At 36.6% G+C, this 23347-nt stretch overlaps 2 protein-coding genes and 1 long non-coding RNA gene across 9 annotated transcripts in view; 1 reads left to right on the top strand and 2 right to left on the bottom strand.

Annotated features, from left to right (window-relative positions):
* Nucleotides 1–3135: 3135 nt before the first annotated feature.
* On the top strand, nucleotides 3136–12966 carry mocs1 (molybdenum cofactor synthesis 1). Of its 3 annotated transcripts, none has more exons than XM_028001088.1 (11): nucleotides 3136–3405; nucleotides 4244–4355; nucleotides 5328–5495; nucleotides 7210–7374; nucleotides 8511–8572; nucleotides 9283–9394; nucleotides 9494–9606; nucleotides 10108–10218; nucleotides 10358–10478; nucleotides 10562–10609; nucleotides 10721–12966. In XM_028001088.1, the coding sequence occupies exons 1-11, from the start codon at nucleotides 3232–3234 to the stop codon at nucleotides 11710–11712; spliced, it is 2178 nt and encodes a 725-aa protein (XP_027856889.1). In that variant the 5' UTR covers nucleotides 3136–3231; the 3' UTR covers nucleotides 11713–12966. The 3 variants fall into 3 exon arrangements, with proteins under 3 accessions (XP_027856889.1, XP_027856891.1, XP_027856890.1); XM_028001090.1 differs by having other exon boundaries at nucleotides 10562–10624; nucleotides 10721–10884; XM_028001089.1 differs by lacking the exons at nucleotides 3136–3405; nucleotides 4244–4355 and adding an exon at nucleotides 6307–6334 and having other exon boundaries at nucleotides 5350–5495.
* LOC114134468 (uncharacterized) lies at nucleotides 12164–15420 on the bottom strand. The gene is made up of 2 exons (XR_003593389.1): nucleotides 15276–15420; nucleotides 12164–13196 (listed from the first exon to the last, which is right to left on the bottom strand). It is a non-coding gene; the product is annotated as an uncharacterized LOC114134468 (long non-coding RNA).
* A 3975-nt stretch (nucleotides 15421–19395) lies between these two features.
* The window catches only part of daam2 (dishevelled associated activator of morphogenesis 2), a 103038-nt gene continuing 99086 nt past the window's right edge, over nucleotides 19396–23347 (bottom strand). For 3 of the 5 annotated variants that reach the window (XM_028000218.1, XM_028000216.1, XM_028000217.1), the window contains one exon: nucleotides 23069–23281. In XM_028000218.1, coding sequence (XP_027856019.1) covers nucleotides 23069–23281 — 213 coding nt within the window. Of the gene's footprint in view, nucleotides 23282–23347 lie in introns of all 5 variants that reach the window. The other 2 variants (XM_028000214.1, XM_028000215.1) reach the window with 1 other exon arrangement.

Consider the following 23347-nt stretch of genomic DNA (forward strand, 5'->3'; position numbering starts at 1 on the left):
CATAACTTAATTATAAAGAGCAACACAGATTAGAAGAATTGTGGATTTATTTAATTAAAGGTTACCAAAGTTAAAATGAACGACTTTCACAAGAGAGAAAGAAAGAATGAACATGGCAGCTGGAGCAGAGAAAGTCATCTGTGAACCTCGGCAGACACCCACCTCAGGCAAATGACAAAGCAATCAAACTAAACCAGCAACAATTTCTGAACTTCCACAGCTGGACTGTATAAATGAAATATTTTTAACACAAAAATCCTTGAGTCAAACACACAAAACAATGTGCATGAACTTAATCCAATAAGAAACTCTAAGCCTGTCCAACAAATTTTGTGAATAGCAGCAGATGTTGATGCAAATAAATCTCCGGAGCATATTACAGCAAATAAAACAGTGATGAACAGTAAAACACAAAATTAAATATTTTGTGCTTGCTAGAAAACGCATGAGTGGAAACATTTCTCAAAGAACAGATGAAAATCTTTGGTTATCAATGCTGAGGGAGTTAGACGAGTGACCAGAAGACAGGTAGCTGGAGTCTGCCAGGCTAAAGGAAACAAACCGAAGACAAAAACATAAATGACCCTAACTATGCTTAATTTACACCAGCTGGTGGTGAAGCAGATCATCCTGCATCATCCCACACAAAAACTGTTTCAGCCCATACCAGCTTCAGACAGGAGGAGGAGCAGTAAAGCCAGAACAAGCCAGACTTTACCAATAAATGGGTGTAGTTATGGATCTTGCTGAGTACTTTACTTAAACTTAAACTTCAGCTTTGGGGACTGGATTGTATAATGAAATGCAATGAAGGATTTCAATCCTCAAGCTCAAATCGTTCAACAAACTCCTAAAAGAAAAAAAAAAATCAGGGAAAGTATCTATGTAGTGCTGAGGATTGACCTGCAAATTCCAGGAAAGTATCCTCTGTTATAAGCATTGTTGTTGACTTTTTCCATCTCTGCAACCTGCAGTTCCTCTCTGTCTTATTGCCACCATATTTGTACTGAACAAGCAAGTCCTGTGACCATCTTTTAAATGTTTCCTTTCACTCCTCTATGTCTCCTTCTTTCACAAATCCCCCCTAACTCTCACCCATTGCACCACCCTGTTGACATCTCGTCTTCACCTCTTCTGTGTTCTGCCTATTGCTTTTAGATGGTTGAGACCAGGACCTCAAACTCATTCAAATTCAGTTTCTCTTCTCTTAGATATAGTTTCTCCATATATAAGTGTTTTATAAGTTGTCTTTATTTCACAGGCTTATGCTACATATGGGCTACTCAACCAAAGTACAAAGTTTTTTATTAAATGATTGGCTCTACCTTTAACATCTTTCAAGTCATATTTTGACCTTTCCTTCAGTGTAATTTTCCCAATCTGCAGGAGTCAAAAGAACAATAAAATTAAACTTCAAATGATCAAACAGTAAAGTTGTATCTATCTTTGCTTCAAAAAACGCAGAGGATCTTTCTTCATTATGTTTTTTCTGCATATAAAATCACAGTTCAACTTCAGTTATATTATTTGCAGGACTTAATGCAGAATGGAACAAGTTTTAAATGGGACTCATTAAATCTGCTTTTTTCCATGTTCAACATATTTCATGAATTCATAATAAAGAGGGTGTTGCAAAATGGCTTAAGCAAAATGCATGAAAAAAAATCCAAGATCATATTTTGGTTTAGCGTGCTACAACCTGTGAAGCTAAATCACAATCATAGCGACAGATTGCTGAAACAGGATGAATAATGACATTCAATTCATATTAAAATGACAGGAATTTATTTTTTAAATAAACTCTGACTCAGATTCTGATCATCTGTTCAAGGTTGTTTATTCTGTAGATTTTCTTTCACCCAGACCGCAGCATATTTCAGACTTTTTGCAGATTTTTGACTGTGTGAGAAGAGCAGATGTCTGAAATACACAATATTTTCTCTTCTTGGTGGGGTTTGCTTATGTAAATAGTTCTCATTAACAACACAAATATTATAGAGACAGGTAACCAGTGAGCTTGCAGGTTTGACATTAGCAGTTATTCAGAGAGATATATACTAAAAACGAACATTGCTCATTACAAAAAAGGGGTCTTGAATACAATACACCTAATCAGAAACCACCAGAAGTCTGCAGTTGTTTTTTTGATTATAGCCTTTGGAGGTGGTCATTATTTGTTATGTCGAGAATTGTGTGTGTGTGTTTTCAGGATAAAAGCTGATAAAAATAACATTTCTGCAATTACATTTGCAAATGAGATTCTGTTTTTGTTATTTTGTAGCCCGTAAATGTACTGTCCTTATTTCCACTGTTTTTCATCTGTATTTTTTTCCTTTAATCTTATTTATAAAGGTGTCTTGGCCAAGATGGCATGTATTTCAAGACAATGCTAAAACATAACATCCACAACGAAAGAACAAAATAAATGTAGCCTACTCATAAAAAAATCAAAGAATATCAAAATACAAGCAAATCTACAACAGATCCCGTAAATGTAAACATCTGTGAATGCATTTTAAGTTTAATTTCATTTACTTGATGTAATTGAATTTGAAAATGTGAAGTCCAATATAGAGAGGAACAAATATTTTAAATTGCACTACCCTCTAGTGGCTAAAAGACGAATTGGTTCACAAAGATTTTATGAATTTTTATGCGACTTTTACATCATGGTGTAAAAGTCATCAAAAGGTACAGTTCTGGTTAGAGGTTTACTTGGTTATCAATGTTTTATTCATTTTAATTTAATGCAACAATTTAAGTGATTTGAATAAAACAAACTGAATTTATTGCTGATTTTCTTTTATACTAACACTGGACGAAGAAAAAAAAAAAAACACAAATACTTTTTGTCCAATAGACACAACTCTAATGCATTTTTAATAATATCCCACACCGTTTATAACAAACACAATAATACACTTTTTACCAATAACTCATGTTTTTTCTTTTAATTACTTTTTTGCTTCGTTCACATGGTTCAAATATGCGGTCTGTTTTTAAGTAAAGCTACTAATGTGCCTACCTACAAATACCACCACCGTCTGATCGCCGTAATCCAATCTAAAGTAGCATTTTAAACTACATTACCCAGCATGTACCGGGAATGACGTCTGTTCACATGATTGGTTGATGAGTTTCCGCCCCTGACAGTCCCCCGGTATTCTTAGGGTGAACTGATATGTTTGTAGAAAAGCTCACTACCGCTGGGTGTCAGAAACCAAGGCTAACATGGCTGCTGGAACACGTATCTGCTACAGTTTGAGAAATGCCAGAATATTCTTCGCTCGGTGCCACAACAGAAGCGACCAGCGGCGTTTTTCCAGCGCTACGCACCAGGAGAATGAGCTTGAACTCCGAGATACCTCAGTGACTGCTGCAAACTTCCAGACCAGACCCAGATTGGTAAGACTGGTGCTGGAATACGGGCTGCAGGTTAAAACTGGGGATCTGGGTTCAGGTCCTGGAGTTTTCCCGGTTCGGGATAATGAGGTGTGGTGACAAAGTTGTTGTTAAGGAACTGCAGTCTGAGTTCACGTTGAGGCCTGAATCAGACCATCTTTCCGGGTTGATTATTAACCAACACCATGCTGACTAGCAATACATGTGATTTAATATTACAAATAACCAAGATCTGCATTCTAAATGACCAAGATGTGCAAAAATAAACATGATTTTGTTTGTTTTACTTTTCATGACTTGGATTCCCTTTTTGTGAAAAGTTCTCTATTTCTGCAGCAAAATCCATGTTATGACATAATCAATGACTCTGAATTTAATACATTACCTTAAACAAAGTCTATCTTAGAGTAACATGAACATGCTAACCTGACAGCTTAATACTGTTTCTTCCACCCTCTAATGCTAGTGAAAACATTGTACTAAAATATAGGACTGGATTATTTTGATAATCATTTCAGTTTAGGAAATCAAAAGATTATTTTTAGTGGGATTTTTGTTAAGCTTTGCATTTAACACTGCTTCTCTGCTGCAACGCCACACGAGTACAGATTCAGAAGAGATCTGTGTTCCATCTGATGGGGTTACACATTCCTGCCTTTGGCCTGTAACTTTCTGGCATCTATAGGTCACAGATCATTTGGAAAAAAAATGTTTCCTCTAGCTTTTTAGAAGCAAATAATATTGTTTATTTCTATTAATTGAACAAGTGTGTATGACAACACTGTTTCAAAGACACATTTTTTTTTTTATTAGTATTTATTTTTCTGGTTTTCTCTTCCAGGAGAGATTAACAGATGAGAAGGTCCTACCGTTTTCAGCTTTCTTGACTGACAGCTTTGGCCGCAGACATAACTACCTACGCATCTCTCTGACTGAGAAATGCAACCTCCGCTGTGAGTAAACCAGGGCTGGGATGAGACCCGCTGTACAATAAGCCTGAGTAAATGTACCACAACACACAAGGTAATGTGTGTAAAACATATAGATTGCATTTGTTGTGTTATTTATAACTCTAAATTATAATGTCTTATTGTGGTGGATCTGATGAACTTTTCTCCTAGCTGCAGAAGCAACAAAGCTCAGAAGAACTTTCACAACCATCGTTGTTAAACGTTTTTTCCATTTCACTTATCATTGCTTGCAAAAATTTAAGCCTACATGTTGGCATTCTTTAAGTTTCATTGTAGCTTTCAGATGTTTGTTGCACAGAATATAATAAACCTTTTACTAATTTTTCATAATCAAAGGATGTAACTTTCATGGTTTCTGTTTTGTTCCTTCTAAGACCTCCAAGTTTTAAATGGATCTTAGTGGTTTTTTTTTTTCATTAAGTATTTAGGTCCACTGTGCTTGGAACAAAATATGTCAATAATGTTTTGGTTCTATCTTAAAAGAAATATATTCCTAACTATTGCTTTAAATGAAAGCAACAAACTGAAATAGTCAGTTTGCTAAACAAACCTATTTAGATCAAATCTGTTTTACTCAACAAAAAGCGCGTATTAGATGGATGAATAAGCAAATCTTTGTAGTACAAGAATGGGTTATCAGAACAGTCGTGAGCAAGTTATATTTTTTTGTGGGACTGCATTTAAAGGGTTAAAATTTTTCTCACACTGTTTGCTTTTAAATAATGAAATTATTTTGATTATGGAGTTTGCACAAATTTAGATTTTTGACTAATCTTAGCATTAAAATGGTCTGTCTAATAAATGATGTTCATTTTACAAAATTTTGACTTTTAAGCTCATCCTAGTACTTCACGACACCCATTACTGTATTGTTTCTTTTATCCTCCTTCATGTTTGGTGTCTATAAGGACGTGTTTTTATTTAGCTTGCATGTTGGATGTTCCTGTCGCTCAGGTCAGTATTGCATGCCAGAGGAGGGAGTGAAGCTCACGCCGCGGGGCCAGCTGCTCTCCACCTCAGAGGTGCTAACCCTCGCTCAGCTCTTTGTCCGAGAGGGAGTGGATAAAATCCGACTCACTGGAGGGGAGCCTCTCATCAGACCCGATGTTCTGGATATCATTAGTAAGAAACACTTATGGACCTTGAACATGTTCACACTTTGTTGTCGTTACAGTCACAAATGTAATAGTGTTTTATTTAGATTTTTATGTGCTAAACTAACAACTTACTGCATAATTGTGAAGTGAAAAAAACTGATAGGATAAAAATACACACCACATTTTAAGTAGATGAATGTAACATTTTCCTACCTACTTAACATTAAAGCACTACGTTTTGGTTGGTTTGTCAGATAAAATCCCAATGAAATTCAATGAAACATTTGAATGTAATATGTCAAAATGAGCACAATACAAAGATGGGGGCTTAGGATGCCAGAAGCTATAAGCAAGAATGAACAGAAGACTTCTCTTTGTGACTCCTTTGTGCTCATATTTATTAATTATAAACAATATTTATGAAACCATGATCGTTGTCAGATCAAAAGAATGAACAATAGACAACACACTCATAAATGTTCCTCCTACCGAGATAACAAGCTCAAGGCTTAGCAGCAGGAAGATTAAAGTACAAGATGCCCTTCTTCTCCAAAATGCCCCGAAACTATGCTTAGATTTGTTTTTACAGTTAAACTTATTTTAGTGATCTGAATGAATTATTTCTCAAGTATTTCTCAATTATTTCTCATTCCTTTGAAGAGACCTTTTTTGTTTCTCTCACTGATAACTCTGAAAGCTTCTGCTGAACACAGGCTTGTTTATATAGCTTCCTGAATGATCAGATGGATGTTGTAACCGTCCTCTCAGACGGTGGCTCATGTGCCAGCACAGCTGACTGCACCAGAACTAAATAGATTTTTGCTGCATTCCTTCAGGTTGAAGCAAAAGTTTGTGGAAGTGAAGGTAATTGTCACATTGCAACTGTTGGTTCAGTTTAATGACCGATTATCTTTGCTTTAATTTTACAGCCTCATTTGGAAATGAACCTTTTCAACCTCTGCTCTGTGAGCCGCCTTTATACTGTTAACAACACAATCACATAAAGAGGACTAAGGGCTGCAGCATAAAGATAAACTTACTGCAGTGTCATGGGTCACATGACCAGTGGAATGTCAGGTGACTCTTTTTAAGCTCTAATACAGTGGAAAATTAACATTAACCTTTTAGTCCACTGTTTTTCTGTAGAACATTATATTTTTGCCTTTAATTGTGGTTTTTTTTTCACAGATACTTGGTTAAAAATTATAAGCACAGATTATAAAACATGAAAGAAAGAGCCAGGAGTCTCAAAAACAATCAGTTTGAGACTCTTCAGAGAGACTTATATCATCAATCTATGCAAGGTTTTTGCTGCTTTTGAATTAAATTTAATGGTTGATGTATTTAAGTTAGAACCACAGGCCATTCTACTGTCAGTGTCATCCAAAGCTGTCTTGTCGCAAAGCAGAAACCTAAGTGTAAAACAAGTAGATGTCATTACTTTATTACAATTTCTCAACATCATTATTTCAATTGCAACAGTAATAAGTTATGAATATTTTGTGAGCTCTGTAGTGTTTTGTAGAATGAAGTCCTACAAAATGCTGAGTAATGCTGAGTAATGTGTTTTGGAGAGCAGTTTAAATTTAAATCCTATGCTTTTTTTCAAGAGGCATTAAAGATATGACAATTATTTGTGGTTTGAGATTAAACCACAAAGATTTGTTTTTTTGGTTTGGTTTATAGAATACATTTTTCTTCACTCTTTCATCTTTCTCTTTTGCTTTTTTATTCTGCAGCTGAACTGAAAAAGCTAGTGGGTCTGAAAACTGTTGCAGTTACAACCAACGGCATTAACTTATCCCGACTTTTGCCAAAGCTGAAAGATGCTGGACTGGACCTGATTAACATCAGCCTCGACTCTTTGGTTCCAGCAAAATTTGAGTTCGTAGTCAGGCGAAAAGGTGAGGATAAAGATTTAACCTGTAATGACTGTTGAAGTGCACCCAGACACCCTTAGCAAACACATGGTAAAATAAACTGTTGTTTATTTGCAGAATTTTCTTTTCCATTATTATTGGCATCAGTGCTATTAATACTTCGTTCATCTCTCTTTTACCCATAGAACAGCTCTTACTTCTCTCCTGTGAAATTTAACACGGTTGGTGCAAACAGAGAAAGGGATATTTTAAATAAAACCTGAGGTAGAGAATCAGGCCCACAGCATCACAGATCCTCCACCATACTTGGCATTTGGGATGAGGAACTTTTCCACAGATTCATATTCATCCTACATGCCAGATCCACATGCCAGAAACCTTCAATCTTGGTCTCATCTAATAAAAGAGATTTTTGGGAGTGATATTGACTAGAGACAACTGGTTGTTATGGAGACTGATGCCGCTCTTTGTTTTTATGTCCTTAACCAGCCGACTCTCTGTGTCTGATGACAAAGTACATTTGGGGATTCATTCAGGCAGATCCTTTTCTATCCTGAGTTACAAAACTGCTAAAAGACAGAATCAGTGTGTTTTGTTGATAAACCCCAGCAGGTTCCAGGACGAGTCCGTAAGCCCCAGGCAGTCAGCCTAGAGGTAGCAGCAGGCCAGAGCTTTGACTGGTTGGCTTCAGAAAAGCAGGGACAGATGGACCGAATGAGATTAGGAAATGAAACGGGAGAAAAAAAACAGAACATGGAGACAGTGTTGTTTGTTTATTTTGAGATTAGTTGCTGAAAATTGCAAACTGAAAATAATCTTAAAGTTTGAGATTAGTAGAACAATAAATGTGATATTTAATTTCCATTGTTGTAGATCAATTAATCCACCTCCCACAGAGAAGATTACCTACAGCTCCCTGGATTTGTCTTATTTTCATAGAAACAAATGATCCTATTCTCTATAGTTGACTGTCACAAAGCTCTGACTACTGCAGAGGGATTGGATGCTGATGTCTTTACAGTTGAAGTTATGAACAAAGAAAGCCTTTAAAGCTGAAGTAGAATACATTGTAGGAAGTATTACTTATTATTTATTTTTGTGTTGATTTCAGTAACGTCTTTATTCACAATGCCCTTAACTGGCTTCTTCTTTTTCCTCAGGTTTTCATAAAGTCATGGAGAGCATTGACAAAGCGGTTGAATTAGGCTACAATCCAGTCAAGGTATGTCTCAAACTTAAGGAATAATCATACATGTCACACTTCTTGTAAATATGTATAAAAAGCTTCAGAAAATTCCACTTTTACCAAAGAAACATATAATAATACTGAAAAGTGGTTTTTTTTTTAGTTAAGTTATCTCGCAGTTAGAAATAATTGTGAGAACATAACTGGTGCCATAATTATTTGTACTGATGACAATTTATATAAAATAAAACTGAAGCATTTTGATCATTTTTACTTCATCGGGGGATCTAGGAACATTCAGCTTCCTACGACTTTGTTTCACTGGATTATAAATATTGCGTGACACAGTGACCCACTTCTTATAGCCATTCATTAAAGTGTGAAAAGCAAGTGAATTTTGAATTTTGCACTTGGCAGATGTGTGTTGATCATCATATATCAGTTACTGGCCTAAACGTAACTAGTCTACAGACAGATGAGTAATTAAAATGCTTAAACCAAACTGGTTAGCTTTCAAGACTTTAGTCATCTTAAAAACTTCATTAGAGTGACATCTACTGCCTGATCAGAGAACTGCAGTTAGACTAAATCCTCCCAATCTATTGTCAACATGTCAAACAGTTGATTACAGACCTTTCATCCTCTTTTTACCGCGCTGAAAAAATGTCCTCCCACTTTGAGGCCTTGTATTTAACATTTTTATGGTTATATAACCTTGGTCTATTGTTATGTGCTGCCATCTACAGATCAACTGTGTGGTGATGAGAGGCCTGAATGAGGATGAGCTCTTAGATTTTGTGCAACTCACAGAGAAGAAGCCTCTGGAGGTTCGCTTCATTGAGTACATGCCATTCGATGGTGAGTATTTTCTTCTCACAAAATGACTTTTGTTGTAGATATTTTTTTAAGCACAAACCCATTGAACAAATTCAGCATGACTTCCTCTGGTCTCTGCAGGAAACAAGTGGAACTTTAAGAAGATGGTGAGTTACCAGGAGATGCTGGACCAGATCAGACAGCAGTGGCCCAATCTGGAAAGGCTTCAGTCTGGACCTGCTGACACTGCCAAGGTCAGGTTCTCCACTTCTGATGGAACATAATTTTTATATACTACAAAGGTTTTCACACTTCTTAAACTTTTTTAAATTGTGTGATGATACAACAACAAACTTTAATGTATATTATTGAGATTTTATATATAGTTCCATTTAACAATTATACACAAAATAGTCTATAAGGGAAATGATACAAAAATTTAATACTAATGATAGCCTATAGATTGGGACTATAGGCTATCAACTCTCTTTCCAACCCAAATGAAAGCAAGCCGCTGTCTTCATTTTGTTTTGCTTGTGTAAATTAAACCTAAGGGGTTTACAATTTATGCTACTGATCAGTCTTACCGACTTAAGAGTCCTTTGAGAACTCTCACTGGATTCTTAAGTCTGTAATGTTCAGGAGCAGAGCTGAGGAAAAAGTACACAAACTGTCCATTTGAACTATGACAGTTTTATTACATAATCACTAAATTTTTTCCCTAAATTCTTTTCAACACTTCTTTCTGCTTTCAGACTTTTAAAGTTCCTGGTTTCAAAGGTCAGCTGGGCTTCATTACTTCCATGTCAGACAATTTCTGTGGCTCCTGTAACCGTTTGCGCATCACTGCAGATGGAAACCTCAAGGTAAAAGTTGACTTCATCAAATTTTCTCAGACATTATAACATGTCTTTCATAAAATGCATAAACTAAAAGCCAGAAGTCATGGCTAAGATTAAGACTATATGTTCTTGTTTTTGATTTGCTCTCCTGTTTGATTCTCAGGTGTGTTTGTTCGGTAACTCTGAAGTTTCCCTCAGAGATATTCTCCGTTCTGGAGCGTCTGATGAGGAGCTGCTGCGAATTATCGGGGCTGCTGTGGGCAGGAAGAAGAAGCAACATGCAGGTCAACACCCAGTCTGCGTTGTGTGGTAGTTACCAGTTAATACATTTATCTAGGAAGTAATAGATTTGGTTTTTTTTCTTCAGGCATGTTCACTATCTCTCAGATGAAGAACAGACCTATGGTCCTCATTGGTGGGTGACTCAGCTGTACGTAATCAGTTTTTGTGTTCTTTCGCTTTTTTGCTCATGAATTATTCTGTTTAAAACTTGTCTTTCATATGTTTTCTGTTTTTGGTGTGACAGATTTCTCTGAGATGTTTCTCACAAGGCCAGAAAACCGACAAAGGGCTTCATTCATCTTTACTGAGCTAAAACTTGGCCCGTTCTTTTATCTGACTGCGTCTTCTGATGAGTCTTGTAAGGAGTTTCTGTGCCTTCCTGGATGCACTGCTTCAACACAGACAGCCTTTAGTTGCTGCTTTAAGACTTCAGTGAGTGGCGGTTCACTCATTAAGACCCATATTAGCAAAGAGAAGTGCCACGATGTGACGCCGCTTCACTCCTCAAACTATGATTACGATCTCATTTTCACTAGCCGTCACACTAAGAAACGCACAAATGTGAGCTTCGTTAATGAAGACCCCCTCAGGTACGCACAATCCAGTGTTCCTAACAACCCAAGGAGTCAGTCCCTTTCTGCTTTTTGCACACTGAACGCCAAAATGAATCAGAAAAATCTAAGCTTCAGGTTGTTTCATAGTCAAAGTTCTGGTGAAGACCACACGCATAAGACCCCATCAGCCTTAGACAGTCCCAGTAGCGCTAAACCCCAGCTGACGCACACAGACGCCCAGGGCCGAGCAACAATGGTGGACGTTGGGGGGAAGCTTGCCACGCATCGAACAGCCACAGCCGGTGCCACCGTCATCCTGGGCGCCGTCGCTTTCCGCCTCCTCCGGGATAACCAGCTGGCCAAAGGTGATGCTTTAACTGTGGCTCAGCTGGCCGGCATCATGGCATCAAAACAGACCTCTACCCTCATCCCTCTTTGCCACCCGCTCCCACTGGATCACGCCTCCATTTCATTTCAACTGGATGAGCTGCACTGCTCTGTTATTATCGCTGCAACCTGTCACACCACGGGCAGGACGGGGGTGGAGATGGAGGCGCTGACGGCTGCCTCTGTGGCAGCGCTTACGGTCTACGATATGTGTAAGGCTGTGAGCCACGACATTGTCATCATGGATGTGAAACTGCTCAGCAAGACGGGTGGGAAGAGAGACTTTCACCGTTAATGAACACAGGAAAACTGAACTGCAAGATGAAGAAAGTCCTTCTCTGCAAACCCAAATGTGTACCAATAACTCAGGCTCCTATACAATCACAAAATTCCATATTTATCCAAAATCAATTAGTGTTTTTTCTGGACATTTGAGAACAATTTTTTAACTCTGAACCTGCCTGAGAAGTAGTCAGGTCTTAAAATCTGTAGGATCTAACAGAGAAAATGGCTTTCTGGCATTTGTATTTAGATCAATTCCATTTCAAAATCAGTAGCTCTTTTCGTAACCCTCCTGTGGTCTTGGCAGGATGCTCAGGAGGAGTGCAGCAGATGTCACAGTTTGACAGCGGGGAAGCGTGAGTGGAACGGGGGGCTTGGAGGAGGATTCAGTTAGTCCGCCAGTTCCCGAAACCATGTGTTGTGAATCTTGGCATTTTTGTTAAATTTCTAAAAGAAAAAAAAAGTTCTGCATTTCAGATCAAGCTTAAAAACCAAAAGTAAAATTTAACTTGAACTTAGAACCTTTTTGCTACTTGGATCAAGAACTTTTTTTAAATTCTATTCATGAGTGGAAAAACCAAGAGGTGTTGTGGCAAGTGGAGGCAGCAGCTTTTACTATCTGATACAGATTAACATAAAATCACATCACTTTATAATCATTATTAGGCTTATGTCCTTGGAATATATCAAAAGGACATTCCACTGTTTTCCAGACTTTTCCAAACTGTCTCTCTTTAAAAGCTGCTTCAATTACATAATAAAATCTGATTTGTCATTTCAACTGACCTTTACATTACTTGAAGATTAATTTGTCTTTACCTCTAATTATTTTAGCAAAACAGTGTTTATTCTTTGTCTAATTTCTGTTTAGTAAAAACTATCAGTGTCATACATGAGCTTATTTTTTCCTCTTTCGGTCTACAGACGCTACAAATCTAAATGTGTGTTTCTCAATTAACAACTAACTGAACGTTGATGATGTTTACATTCTGAATGTCTTTAATTATCTGTAGTTATATTTCACACCATATCTGATTTGCATTATTGCAGCTAACAATACCATGAATGTTTTTTTAACAGTTTATTATGTTTGTTTAACGCAGCCTAACGTTTCATTATCTTACTTTATAAAATTTATTGTTGCATTTTTGTACTTAACATGAGTTCTTTAGTCCACTTTGTAGATTATATGGGTTTCACAGTGGTGATCCTTACTATGGCCTGAGCATTAGTTTCTTCTGTCATAATAAAAAGTTGTATTCACTGACCTCAAATGTCCTTATAGTTTTTAAAGTTTTTACAAAAATATGCAGACAAGTTTCCCATAGTTTCTAGAAACTACGGGAAACTACATGGTTACAGTTTGAATCTAGAACATGACTTAATATGAAGTAACAAGTAAACAAACTGGACACCCATTGTGTTTTATTTCAGTTAAAATATAAGCAGTTTTTTTAACCCGAAAACTTGACAGATATTGTATGAAACAATCATGACCTGTGTTGTTGCGCAACACCCCCCCCCTCCTTTCTGTCTCTACTCTCTCACTCTCGTACTTCCTCTTCTGAGAGGGGAGATGTGCTACCAGCTCTCCGTCTAACGGGTCCGTTGAGTTTCCTAAATCTGCTGGGATTTACCCTGTCCAGAACTGAAGTAAACTCTGTTTAAGCTGGTTTCGAGAAACGATTCGCCTGGTTATCTGACGGCCTACATCCAGGTGTCCCACCCTTCTTCCCCCTGTGAATTAGCCAGACTGAGCAGCCTACAGCCAACTAGTTTCACAGAGCACACCTGTTAACGGTCGCTCGTTCTCTATTTTACAACTTGCATTTGTTATTGAACCAGGTAGGTTTTAGTGACTCGGTCGAGTCCCAAGGATGATGTTTTAAATATGGGCTACCAGCAACCTAAAAACATTTTCCACTTTTTCCTCTCCAGAATCAAACATCACAGCTATTTTACAACCATCAAAGAACTTTAAGGTGACTCATTAACTGAATGTCCACAACATCTTTAGATTTTCTTTATGCTAAATATTTTATTAGTAAGGCATTTTTGCAAGGGTCAGTACAGCTTAATTCAGTAGCAGAAATAATCAAATAAGTAAAATCAATCATCTAGTCTATCTTTCCCTACTGCTGACACTGAGAACTAAAAAAGGAACCTTAGAGCGAGACGGACGGAGTTTGGCGCCTCGAACCCCAGACCTGGCACGACGACGAAGAAGGTGTGGCAGCAGGAGGAGGAAGTTGATCGACGAAGGCAGGGATCTCTGTAGGTCCGATGAACTTCTTCTCCGCATGGATGGTGAGGTCACACAGGACTTGGTGCTGGCAGGAAAAAAGGCACCAGTTCTTCTTCCTTGTCTTTGTCTTCATCTTTGTCTTTGGGGTCAGAACCCAGCCGATGAGAGAAGTGCGATTCGAAGCCACAGATTGTGGGCCAGACGGGTTGGTCTCCATGTGCAGGACAGTCTCCGGCTCCGTGGCCCCGGCTCTTCTTCAGCTGCAGAGTTCTTTGTCCATCTCGATCTTGGCTCGAAGCTGCCCGGAGGATCCAACGAACGGTTCCTCTTTTGCACCCACCTTATATAGGGTTTATCCACCCTTTTGGTGCGTTTTCATTGGCTGTCTGCTTAGACAGATGATCTCATATCAATCACTGTCCTAAGAGACATCATGTCATGATGTCTGTGCTAATGTCTCAGGATTGCTCAACCTCCTGTGTCCCTTGCCTGCACAACCTTTCACCTACTCTCTACCTCCAACATATCAGTGATGTTTAATTGCAGTTATACAACCTTTTACACCATTTCAAGTTTAATGTCAAAATCACATTTATATCACATTTATTTTCTTTAGCTTCTCTGATTTAGCATTCATTTATAATTTTATAACCATAACTTATTAATTATTCTTATTATAATCTTAATGTGAGTTATTTCAGATGTTTTCTGAAAAGAAACCAAGAATAATCTATGATTCTAATTATTTACTACTAAAGTTACAGTTACTTGTTTTTCTTGTAAATGTTCTCACAAATATAAGTGTAAGTATTATTACAAGTAAACCAATATTGATATAAGTATTTTACTTTGAATCTTATCAAATTACTAATAATGTTTAGATTTCATTCTTTAAAACTTTCATGCTTTAAAATAAGGAATAGTCTCAGCTATTTTTATAAATCTGCAGGCTGGAAACTTACTTCCTCTTTTTCCAGGAAACCTGCTTTTCCTGTTTAATGACTCTCTCTGACTGACTATGATTTCTTATGATTAGATAGAAAAAAGTAGAATTAAAGCAAAGTTTGCATGAGACAAAAACAACACACACAACCAGATTTATTTTATTGACACTTAAGTCTACTGTTGGGCCTTGATGTCACTTGAGTGATTCATTTTAAAGATAACTTTATTTATTATTACTGTTAAACTAACTTTATTGACACTTAAGTCTACTGTTGGGCCCTGATGTCACTTGAGTGATTCATTTTAAAGATAACTTTATTTATTATTACTGTTAAACTAAAATCTCCAGCATGGGGAAGTGGGATGAGCTCGGATTTTCTTGACACCTGGACTAATGACGGTGCTAACATGTTGAACTAATTTAATAAAACATGATTCTGATTCATAAATATTTGTGTCATACTGGATGATATCAAACAAAGTTGCTTGCCAATTTTCTGTCAGCTGTTTTTCTTTTTATATTAAAGCCTTAAAATGAATCCTATCATTCTACACATCTCTACATGCTTACTACTTTGGTATTGGTTCTTTGAAGATACTCTTGATTGCTTTAATGTAATTGTAGAAATAAGCCACTCAGCCATTCATTCAAGCCAAACCAAATTAAGATTGAGCTTATTTTAAATGACCTTTTTTTCAATTTTTGCATGCTGACATAAATTCCAGGCATAAAATAGAAAAATGAAAATGAGACCCATTTCTATTTAGTCAAAAAGAGAAGTGAATTCCCTAAAACAAAGTCTGGTTCTCAGCAGTTGGTGTCCCACCTGTTGCAGATATTTCCCTGTGTTCTTGAACACTATATTATTTCTAACCATCCCTAAGTTTTGTTTATGTTAACCTTTGATTGAAACAAAAAGAAAACCTGGGTATCCCATTATTTTATCGTACTAATAAATACAATATAGTAAAGAACGATGTAGTAAAGAACAGGCTACATGGAACATAAAAAGAAACTGATTTGATCACAAATGCTTGCATAATGTGTCCATAACATTTTAAGAATTTGTTGATGTCATTCTGCTTCATGACTAAACATTTCCAAAGCAAAACACATGCATCACTAGATGTCATCTTGATTTTTAGCTTCTCCTCAGCTGACCATTTTGGTTTAATTCAAGAATAAAATGTCTTTTTAATGGTTAACTTGACTTATTTTTATGTTAAAGCCTGAGATTACCAACTGGCATTTAAATAATTCCCTTTTAAATTAAGCTGAATAATTGGTCAGAGAGATATCATTCATAAAACAGAAATTGTTTTGCATAAAAAAAGCCTTGTTCAAAAATCTTTTCTATATAAGAAGACCAAGCTTTTTATCTAAGCCACATTGGTTCTTTGAAGAAACAAAGAACAGAAATACCTGACATCGCTGCAACTATTAGTCACCAGACAGTTTGTGTTGACAAACCACATTCAGCTGTGATTTAAAAGATAAAGACAGACAGATTACAGTTGTCCATGTTTTATATTTTTAGTCTCAAGTCAGACTAAACGTTGCTACTTACAGGATGGTGGTGGCTGCTGGTCAACAAACAGTGTGAATCTAAACAGGAAAAAAAGAGACAATCGGCGCCGTTGATCACTGTTTTGAAACACCTTTTGCATCTTTAATCAGGTATGTAAATATAATTTTAATAAATATTTCATTGTTATTGGGATTCCGCAACTGATTGATTGTACACATCATTCTATAAGAAATGTGATTTTATTTTGTCACTCATTTCAGAAAGTGAAAGTAATATATAGATCAATTACACAAAGAGTGAAGTATTTGTAGCCTCTTGAAAATTTTATGATTATGGCTTCCAGCTAGTGAAATTTGATGTCTGCTCATTAGAATATTAAAGTAACGAGGGATTGACTGTAGAATTCAGAAAACGCAGTGACCTAACTCCATCAGATGAAATGGCACTTCAAAATATTCTCTAATTGTGAAAACTTCACACCGGTCTTTAATCAACATTGATTTTGTGACTCTTTACTCTCCCTCTGGACTCTTGGACATTGATTTCCAAATGAAATGCAATAGATGCTTCTGACTTGTTCAGCTCTCCCAAATTCTTTAATGGATTTTTTATTGTCTCAAGGCTAGTCAATCCCTGTCACAATGAAGAAATGAGTTTCATTTTCTGAAGTGAGGAAAAATATTTTTTCACAATATTCAAATTGCTGACCTGTACTATAGTTTGCCTGAAGTGAGACTCATATTTAACTCCAAACACCATTATTACCCTTATTTTCTCAGACAACCTTTGTTCTAATGTTTATCTTGTTTTCGATAAAAAGGATTCATTCATATGTTTTCAAGAAATATTAAATTCAGCTAAACTGCTTTGCACAAGGTATGGACAAAAGAACAAAATCTGCAGAACAATTTAAAGAGCAAAGATACCTAAGGCAGATAAACAGCCTGATGTGCATCAAACATATCTTCTGATATTTTCTTCATATCATGTTTAGGGCTGATTGGATACCAGGAACAATCCTGCTACTCCAAATGAGAAGAAACTGAGGCAGTTTTGGTGAGTCCATTACAGAACTGACAAAAGACACACAAAACTATTAACCTTCACACATATTTATCCCTCAAGTAAATTTAAAATGTTAGCAGCTTCTTAATTGACATACTACAGTGCCACCTATGGCATAAAAATATACAGTGAAGGGAAAAATGTAGTCAATGCCATATTTCTATACATTGAAGTACCCATTTTAGAAGCAATAACTTAAATTTGTAAATTTCTTAAGGGAATGTCTCTCATATAACTGCATTTATTCACTTCAATGAGATGTTTAGATATTTATGGACATCTGTACTTGGGTAACCACAATTATTTATATCAGCCATTCTGTTGCAGGTCATTGTTCTATTGATGGTCACCAATAGAACAATTGATGACTAAACATCAATTGCTTAGTCATTCAACATATATATTTGGGTTATATATTTTGGTAACTTATCTTAGTCTGGAAAAAAATTGACTTAGTGAAAAATAAATTATTTTCTCCATATTAAACATTCTCATAGATAAAGTCTAACAATTACTGTTTTTTCTCTCAACATCAGGTTTTAGAAACTCTCCAAAAGCTTTCTTGTTGTCCACCTTCAGCCACCTCCTGCATGATTTTCCTCCAGATTCCAGAGGAAAATTCTGCAGGACACAAACAGAAAACCTTACATCTGAAACACAAAAATGCCATTTGAGGTCTACATTACTTGTGCAGTTTTATCTTCAACGCTAACTCTCATACTAGGTTCATGGATTTCTTTCCTGGTTGATCTAGTTTTGATATCTTTAGTTAGTTTTCTCCTCAATACCACACCTTCCAGCAGCACAAGTTTGGTCTTCAGTCCACTGTTTGGAGCACTCATCCTTAGGGTGGCGGGCCAACTTGCAGTAATGTTTGCATTATTGGCTGCAGAAGTTGTGTTTAATTTTATTCCAATACTTGAAATAGTAAAAATCCCTGCAGAAGTCTTCTTTTCTTTTACAACCACCTTTGTCGCTCTGAGTGTATCTGATTACCTTGCTTAAGGTGAATGGAAGGTTTTGAAGAAATTGGAAAATCACAGAAGTACTGATCCTGGAGGACTTTCTATGTTAAAGAAAATTCTGAAACATGTTAAACATGATGTTTAATATAATAGCAAAACTGCTAAATCAAATTATTTTTTTTTATTGTGAAAAGGTATTTTTCTTTTTATATAAATTCAATAGACACATTTGAAATGATCTAATTAATTGAGATGGAAGTGGGGTTTTTTGTCATCTCTTTATGTAAAAAAATAAAAATAAATAAAAAACTGGATAATCAAGATCTGGTTACTGTCTTCAGCAAAATAAGATTTTGTTTAAATGTAGAAATGTTTGATGTTTTTTTCTTTCATATGTTTCTTTTATGAAAAAAAAATAAATTAAAAAAATCAGTGATTGCAGCTTGTTGACCTATGAAAATGTGTGCATATTGCCCTCTTGTGGCATTTATGAAGAATTATATCACAGATTAAATTATTTGATGTCATTGTATTTTAGTAAAGAATATGCTTTACTGTGTGTGATTATTTGTCCATCTATTGTGTTCCACTTATCAAAGATTGTGATAAGTAGAACATCACAAATGAGATGTGTTCCACTGTCTCATTTGCAAAAGGACAACTCATCCAAACACATCTGGAGACCTATTTGAAGATTAAAGAGTTTGTTATTGTGAAAGATTAGTTAAGTCCACACAAGTGCAGAAAAATAGTTCTGAAAATTTGTGAATCATCACAACATACCAATTGACACAGGGCTTTTGACAATCCTGTGGAATCATAACTGGGAACAGTATGGTTTTTGAATAACTCTGCACCAAAACAATTCCCATTAAATGCGTTTCAAACGTTGCTCACCACATTACCTCAAAATTTGTTTCAAGACCAAATGCAGTTGCAGAGACAATCAGTTTTTAGGGACATCAGTTTATTTTAACCCTACAAAAGACATGGGGTGAGAAAATAAAATACAAAAATGAAGTTATAGAAACCAAAACAAAATGGGTTCATTCTTGTACAAGTCTCAGAATTATCCAAACATGGACTACAGTTCAATTATTCATATTTTTAATATAACATTTTGCTGTAATGCTGTGTGTACATACAAAATATACCAAACTAAATAAGGCAAATAAATAGAGGTACAATGTACAGGAACAATGGAACATTCCTCAATTATTTCATCTTTTTTTTTTTATCTTACCTCAAACATCAACAAAGGTGTACAAAATGCTTTTCTGTTTTCCAACTGTACATCATTCAGTGGAGCATGTTTTTTTTAAAATTTCCAACTGTAAAAAATACTGACTTCTCACAATTATACAAACTCAAAGAATGGGTGCGACTTTTCTCAGGCAGTACAAACTGTGGTGTAACAGGTGGGTTGCATTCTACAAGCAATGTTCTTTTAAATGATCAATAAATCATACTTTGTGCAACCTTCTGTAGGCATGCAGATCAACGTCATGTGCATGTAACAACAAATACGGTGGAGACAGAACCCACCCAAAACCCCTAAGAAGTTTTCTTTTTTTTAAAAATGATTTTCCACATCCCATCCCTGCCACTCACACTGACTGTCAACTTGTTTGACGGCGGTCCAGCCAGCATCCTTGTCCTCACTTTCCATTCTTCTCCCTACGCGCCTTACTTTTAGCAACACTAATTTGCTGCACAACTATCGTCTTCAGAAGGAGCCAAGTCCCTGACACTGGTGCTGCAAATGGAAATGTCCCATCATCATTATAAAAAGTGCATTGAACAAGCTACGAATTTCTTTCCTCTGATTTCCATCTTTACACTTCAAAACAGCCAGTCAATGGCCAAATAAGCATCCAAACATGTAACAACACAAACATGTATTAATACTGACAACTTTTCAAATATCCCTCAGTGAATACTCTGCACTAAATGGGTTAAAGCTCTAAATGAGGAATTTAAAAATGGTCTGCTGAAGTCTGGTATATTGACTGATTAGCTGCAAGAGGAAGGAGAGCAGAGGTTAAAAAGAAGAGCTCAAAAATAGATTAAAATGCTGGTTTAAGAAGAGATGATTCCTCTTTTTAATTTAAAGTGTCTAAATAATTTGGTGTAAGGGCTAATCTCTAGAGACTGCAGCTCTCTGCGCCATCTCAACTTCACATCTGGGTCTTTTTAGTCTGATGAAAACGTAAATCTATTAAATATGAGGCGTCACAGTGAAAAAAAAAAGAAGGATAAATTAAAGCTACGGGGGATTATCTGCACACTACACAATCAATCACAGCCCCCCCAAAAAAGAAGTTGTTTTGAGGCGATTTCTGTAGTACCTGGAGCTTAGATTGACTTGAAAATCAATTAAACCATCTTTGACCACAAGATGGCGCCAGTTACTGCAAACCAACTATAATTTAATGACCATATAAAACAGATTTCTGCAAAGCCACAAGCACTAAAACAAAGGAATGATTTGTGTGAAAAAAAAAACAGGATCTGAGGCACTTAACGGTGAACATTTACAAACATTTAGCAGATAAGATGTAGAAATATGGGTCAAATGGAGAGGCCTTTGTTTAGTCCTTTTTGTAGTTGAGCACATGGATGTATACGGTTTTCCTTATATATAAAGTCGGGATATTTCTTACCTAATATAAATAACATTGTAAACAAGTGGGTTTGGTTTATTTTAACTGTTGCTATGGAAACAACTGCTTCTGTTTTCCAGCAAACTGAATAAGCGTCTGTTTTGCAACGTCTTTAGCCTGTCTGAACAAAGTGAAGGAGTTCAAACATCTTATTCCCACAGACTGATTGCAGTCTTGGACGCCTCACAAACTGGTCCTTGCTAGTTATTCAAACCTAGAATGAATCAAACTAGGAAATGTTATGGTCTTTGAACTGGTTTAGATCTGATGACTTAGATCTGGTTACTCTGTCCTTTAGAAATGGATCTACATATTGCAAACAATTCAACCCATTGTTGCAACTTGCATCATTCCTGCTGCTGAAGTTTTGGAAAAGCATGTGCAAATAATAATAACCCCCTCCACCTCCCAACTAAAACTGGAAAATCTTATGAAAACAAATAAAACTGGCTTCTATGTTTTTTTTGGCAACCAGTAGCCCAAAATAAGTAAGCATGGAGGCTTTGTGTCCGGTTGGTATCCAGTCAGTTTAGTCTAATTTTAAGTGCCTTGTTATACCCCAGCGTTACAAGAGAAAAAAAAAAACAGCCTCCTTACAAGGTGAGGTCTGAGACAAATGGGGGATTCAATAATGAAACTGATGAAGTATACTACAGGCAGATCTGAGAATAAGTAGCTACAAATAGCGACAATATTGTAAACTGATTAAAGAGGAATTCTCCATTAATTTTGTTTATGGCATTCCCTTCATCCGTTTTTTGTTGGCTAGAGTTTAAATTTGAATGCTTGTCAAAAAAACAAAACGAAACAAAAACAAACAAAAAAACTACAGTGCAAACAAGACATGAAGGAGTGAAAAAGGATGAGCAGTTACCTCTCATTTGTCAAGCACAAAATATTTAGTAAGTGAACTTCAACAGCAATGTGAACCTGCAACACCATAAAAGAATGCATTGTGTACAAAATCCCAAAATGCTGAAACATAAAAAACCCCAAACTTCTACATCTTTTGCAATTAGCTTGTCTGCATCTAAATATAAATATATATCAACGCCTAATTGCAGAATATTTAGTGTAAATACATTTACATTGGTTTTTCTTATCTGCTTTGGCACTACTTGATGCCAGAAAGACTTTCAAACCATTTACACATGTTGAGGCTTAATTCTTGTGGCACAATCATTGTTTTAGTTTTGTATGTGAGGAGTTGTTTTTTTGTTGTTGTTTTTCTTCCCTAGAAAATTTGTGGTTGGTATCTTCTTGGGGATGCAGTGTGCCATCAGAAGCCACTGGTAAGGATTCACTATTGTGAAGCAACAGGAGATTTCTGGACTCTATACCCGTTGTTTTAGTGTCAGACGTTTGCGATCGTAGATCCATTAACCGGCAAAATCTTCTTTTTCTCAGGGAAAAAGCACCATAACTGTGGACGTAATGGCTTAGATACCCCCTCATCTATCTTTTATGTTTATATTTAACCTGCCAAGCTTCACAAGATACCATACTTTCCATTTGGTGTCTATATACAACGTGACTGACTAATCCCAGAGTTCTGATCCCGATAACCAAACTTCAGCACCAAAGAGCTCTCAGAAGAACAGAGAAGGTTTCTGAGGAAGAGCAGGAGTGATCAACAAGGAGAACCTGAAGAACAGTGTTCAATAGATACAGTCAGATGACGTGGGACAATGTGTCACAGTGGTCTCTCCATCCTTCCATCCCAACTATGGAGATAAACAGGTCGGAAATAGCTTTAGAAGACCAATCCAAGGGGAGTGTTGCATCTTTTGAGGCAGCGTAGCTGTCCATGGATATCTCTACACGTCCAGTCCAGCTGTTGCTAACATCTGCTCCAAAGGAAGTCGTGACTGTTCAAAAGCTCTGGGATACAGTTGATCTACGCCACGGCAAATTTTAGATCTCTAAAGTTTTGCTTTTCTACTTCCTCTTTCCAACTTTAGTAGTTCACCTTGGTGACGGCTCTCTCTCGGCCGCCACCTTCCACTAGCTGGTTGACGGAGCGCTTCCGGTTTCGCTTGAATTTGTTAAGGTCCTTGTCAAAGACCTCGCCAGAGCGTAGCGCAGAGACGAGGTCGTCAAACTCCCCGCCGACCTCCTCTGTGGCCCCGCCCTTCTTAGCCCGCCGCTCACGCTCCCTCTGCTCCTTCAGCTGAATAAGGATTAAAGAAACTGTTATTATGAAGAAGATGAGAGTACATTTAGTCAGACGTAGCCT

The sequence above is a fragment of the Xiphophorus couchianus genome, chromosome 19 (genome assembly GCF_001444195.1).
Source record: "Xiphophorus couchianus chromosome 19, X_couchianus-1.0, whole genome shotgun sequence".
NCBI classification, from domain to species: domain Eukaryota; kingdom Metazoa; phylum Chordata; class Actinopteri; order Cyprinodontiformes; family Poeciliidae; genus Xiphophorus; species Xiphophorus couchianus.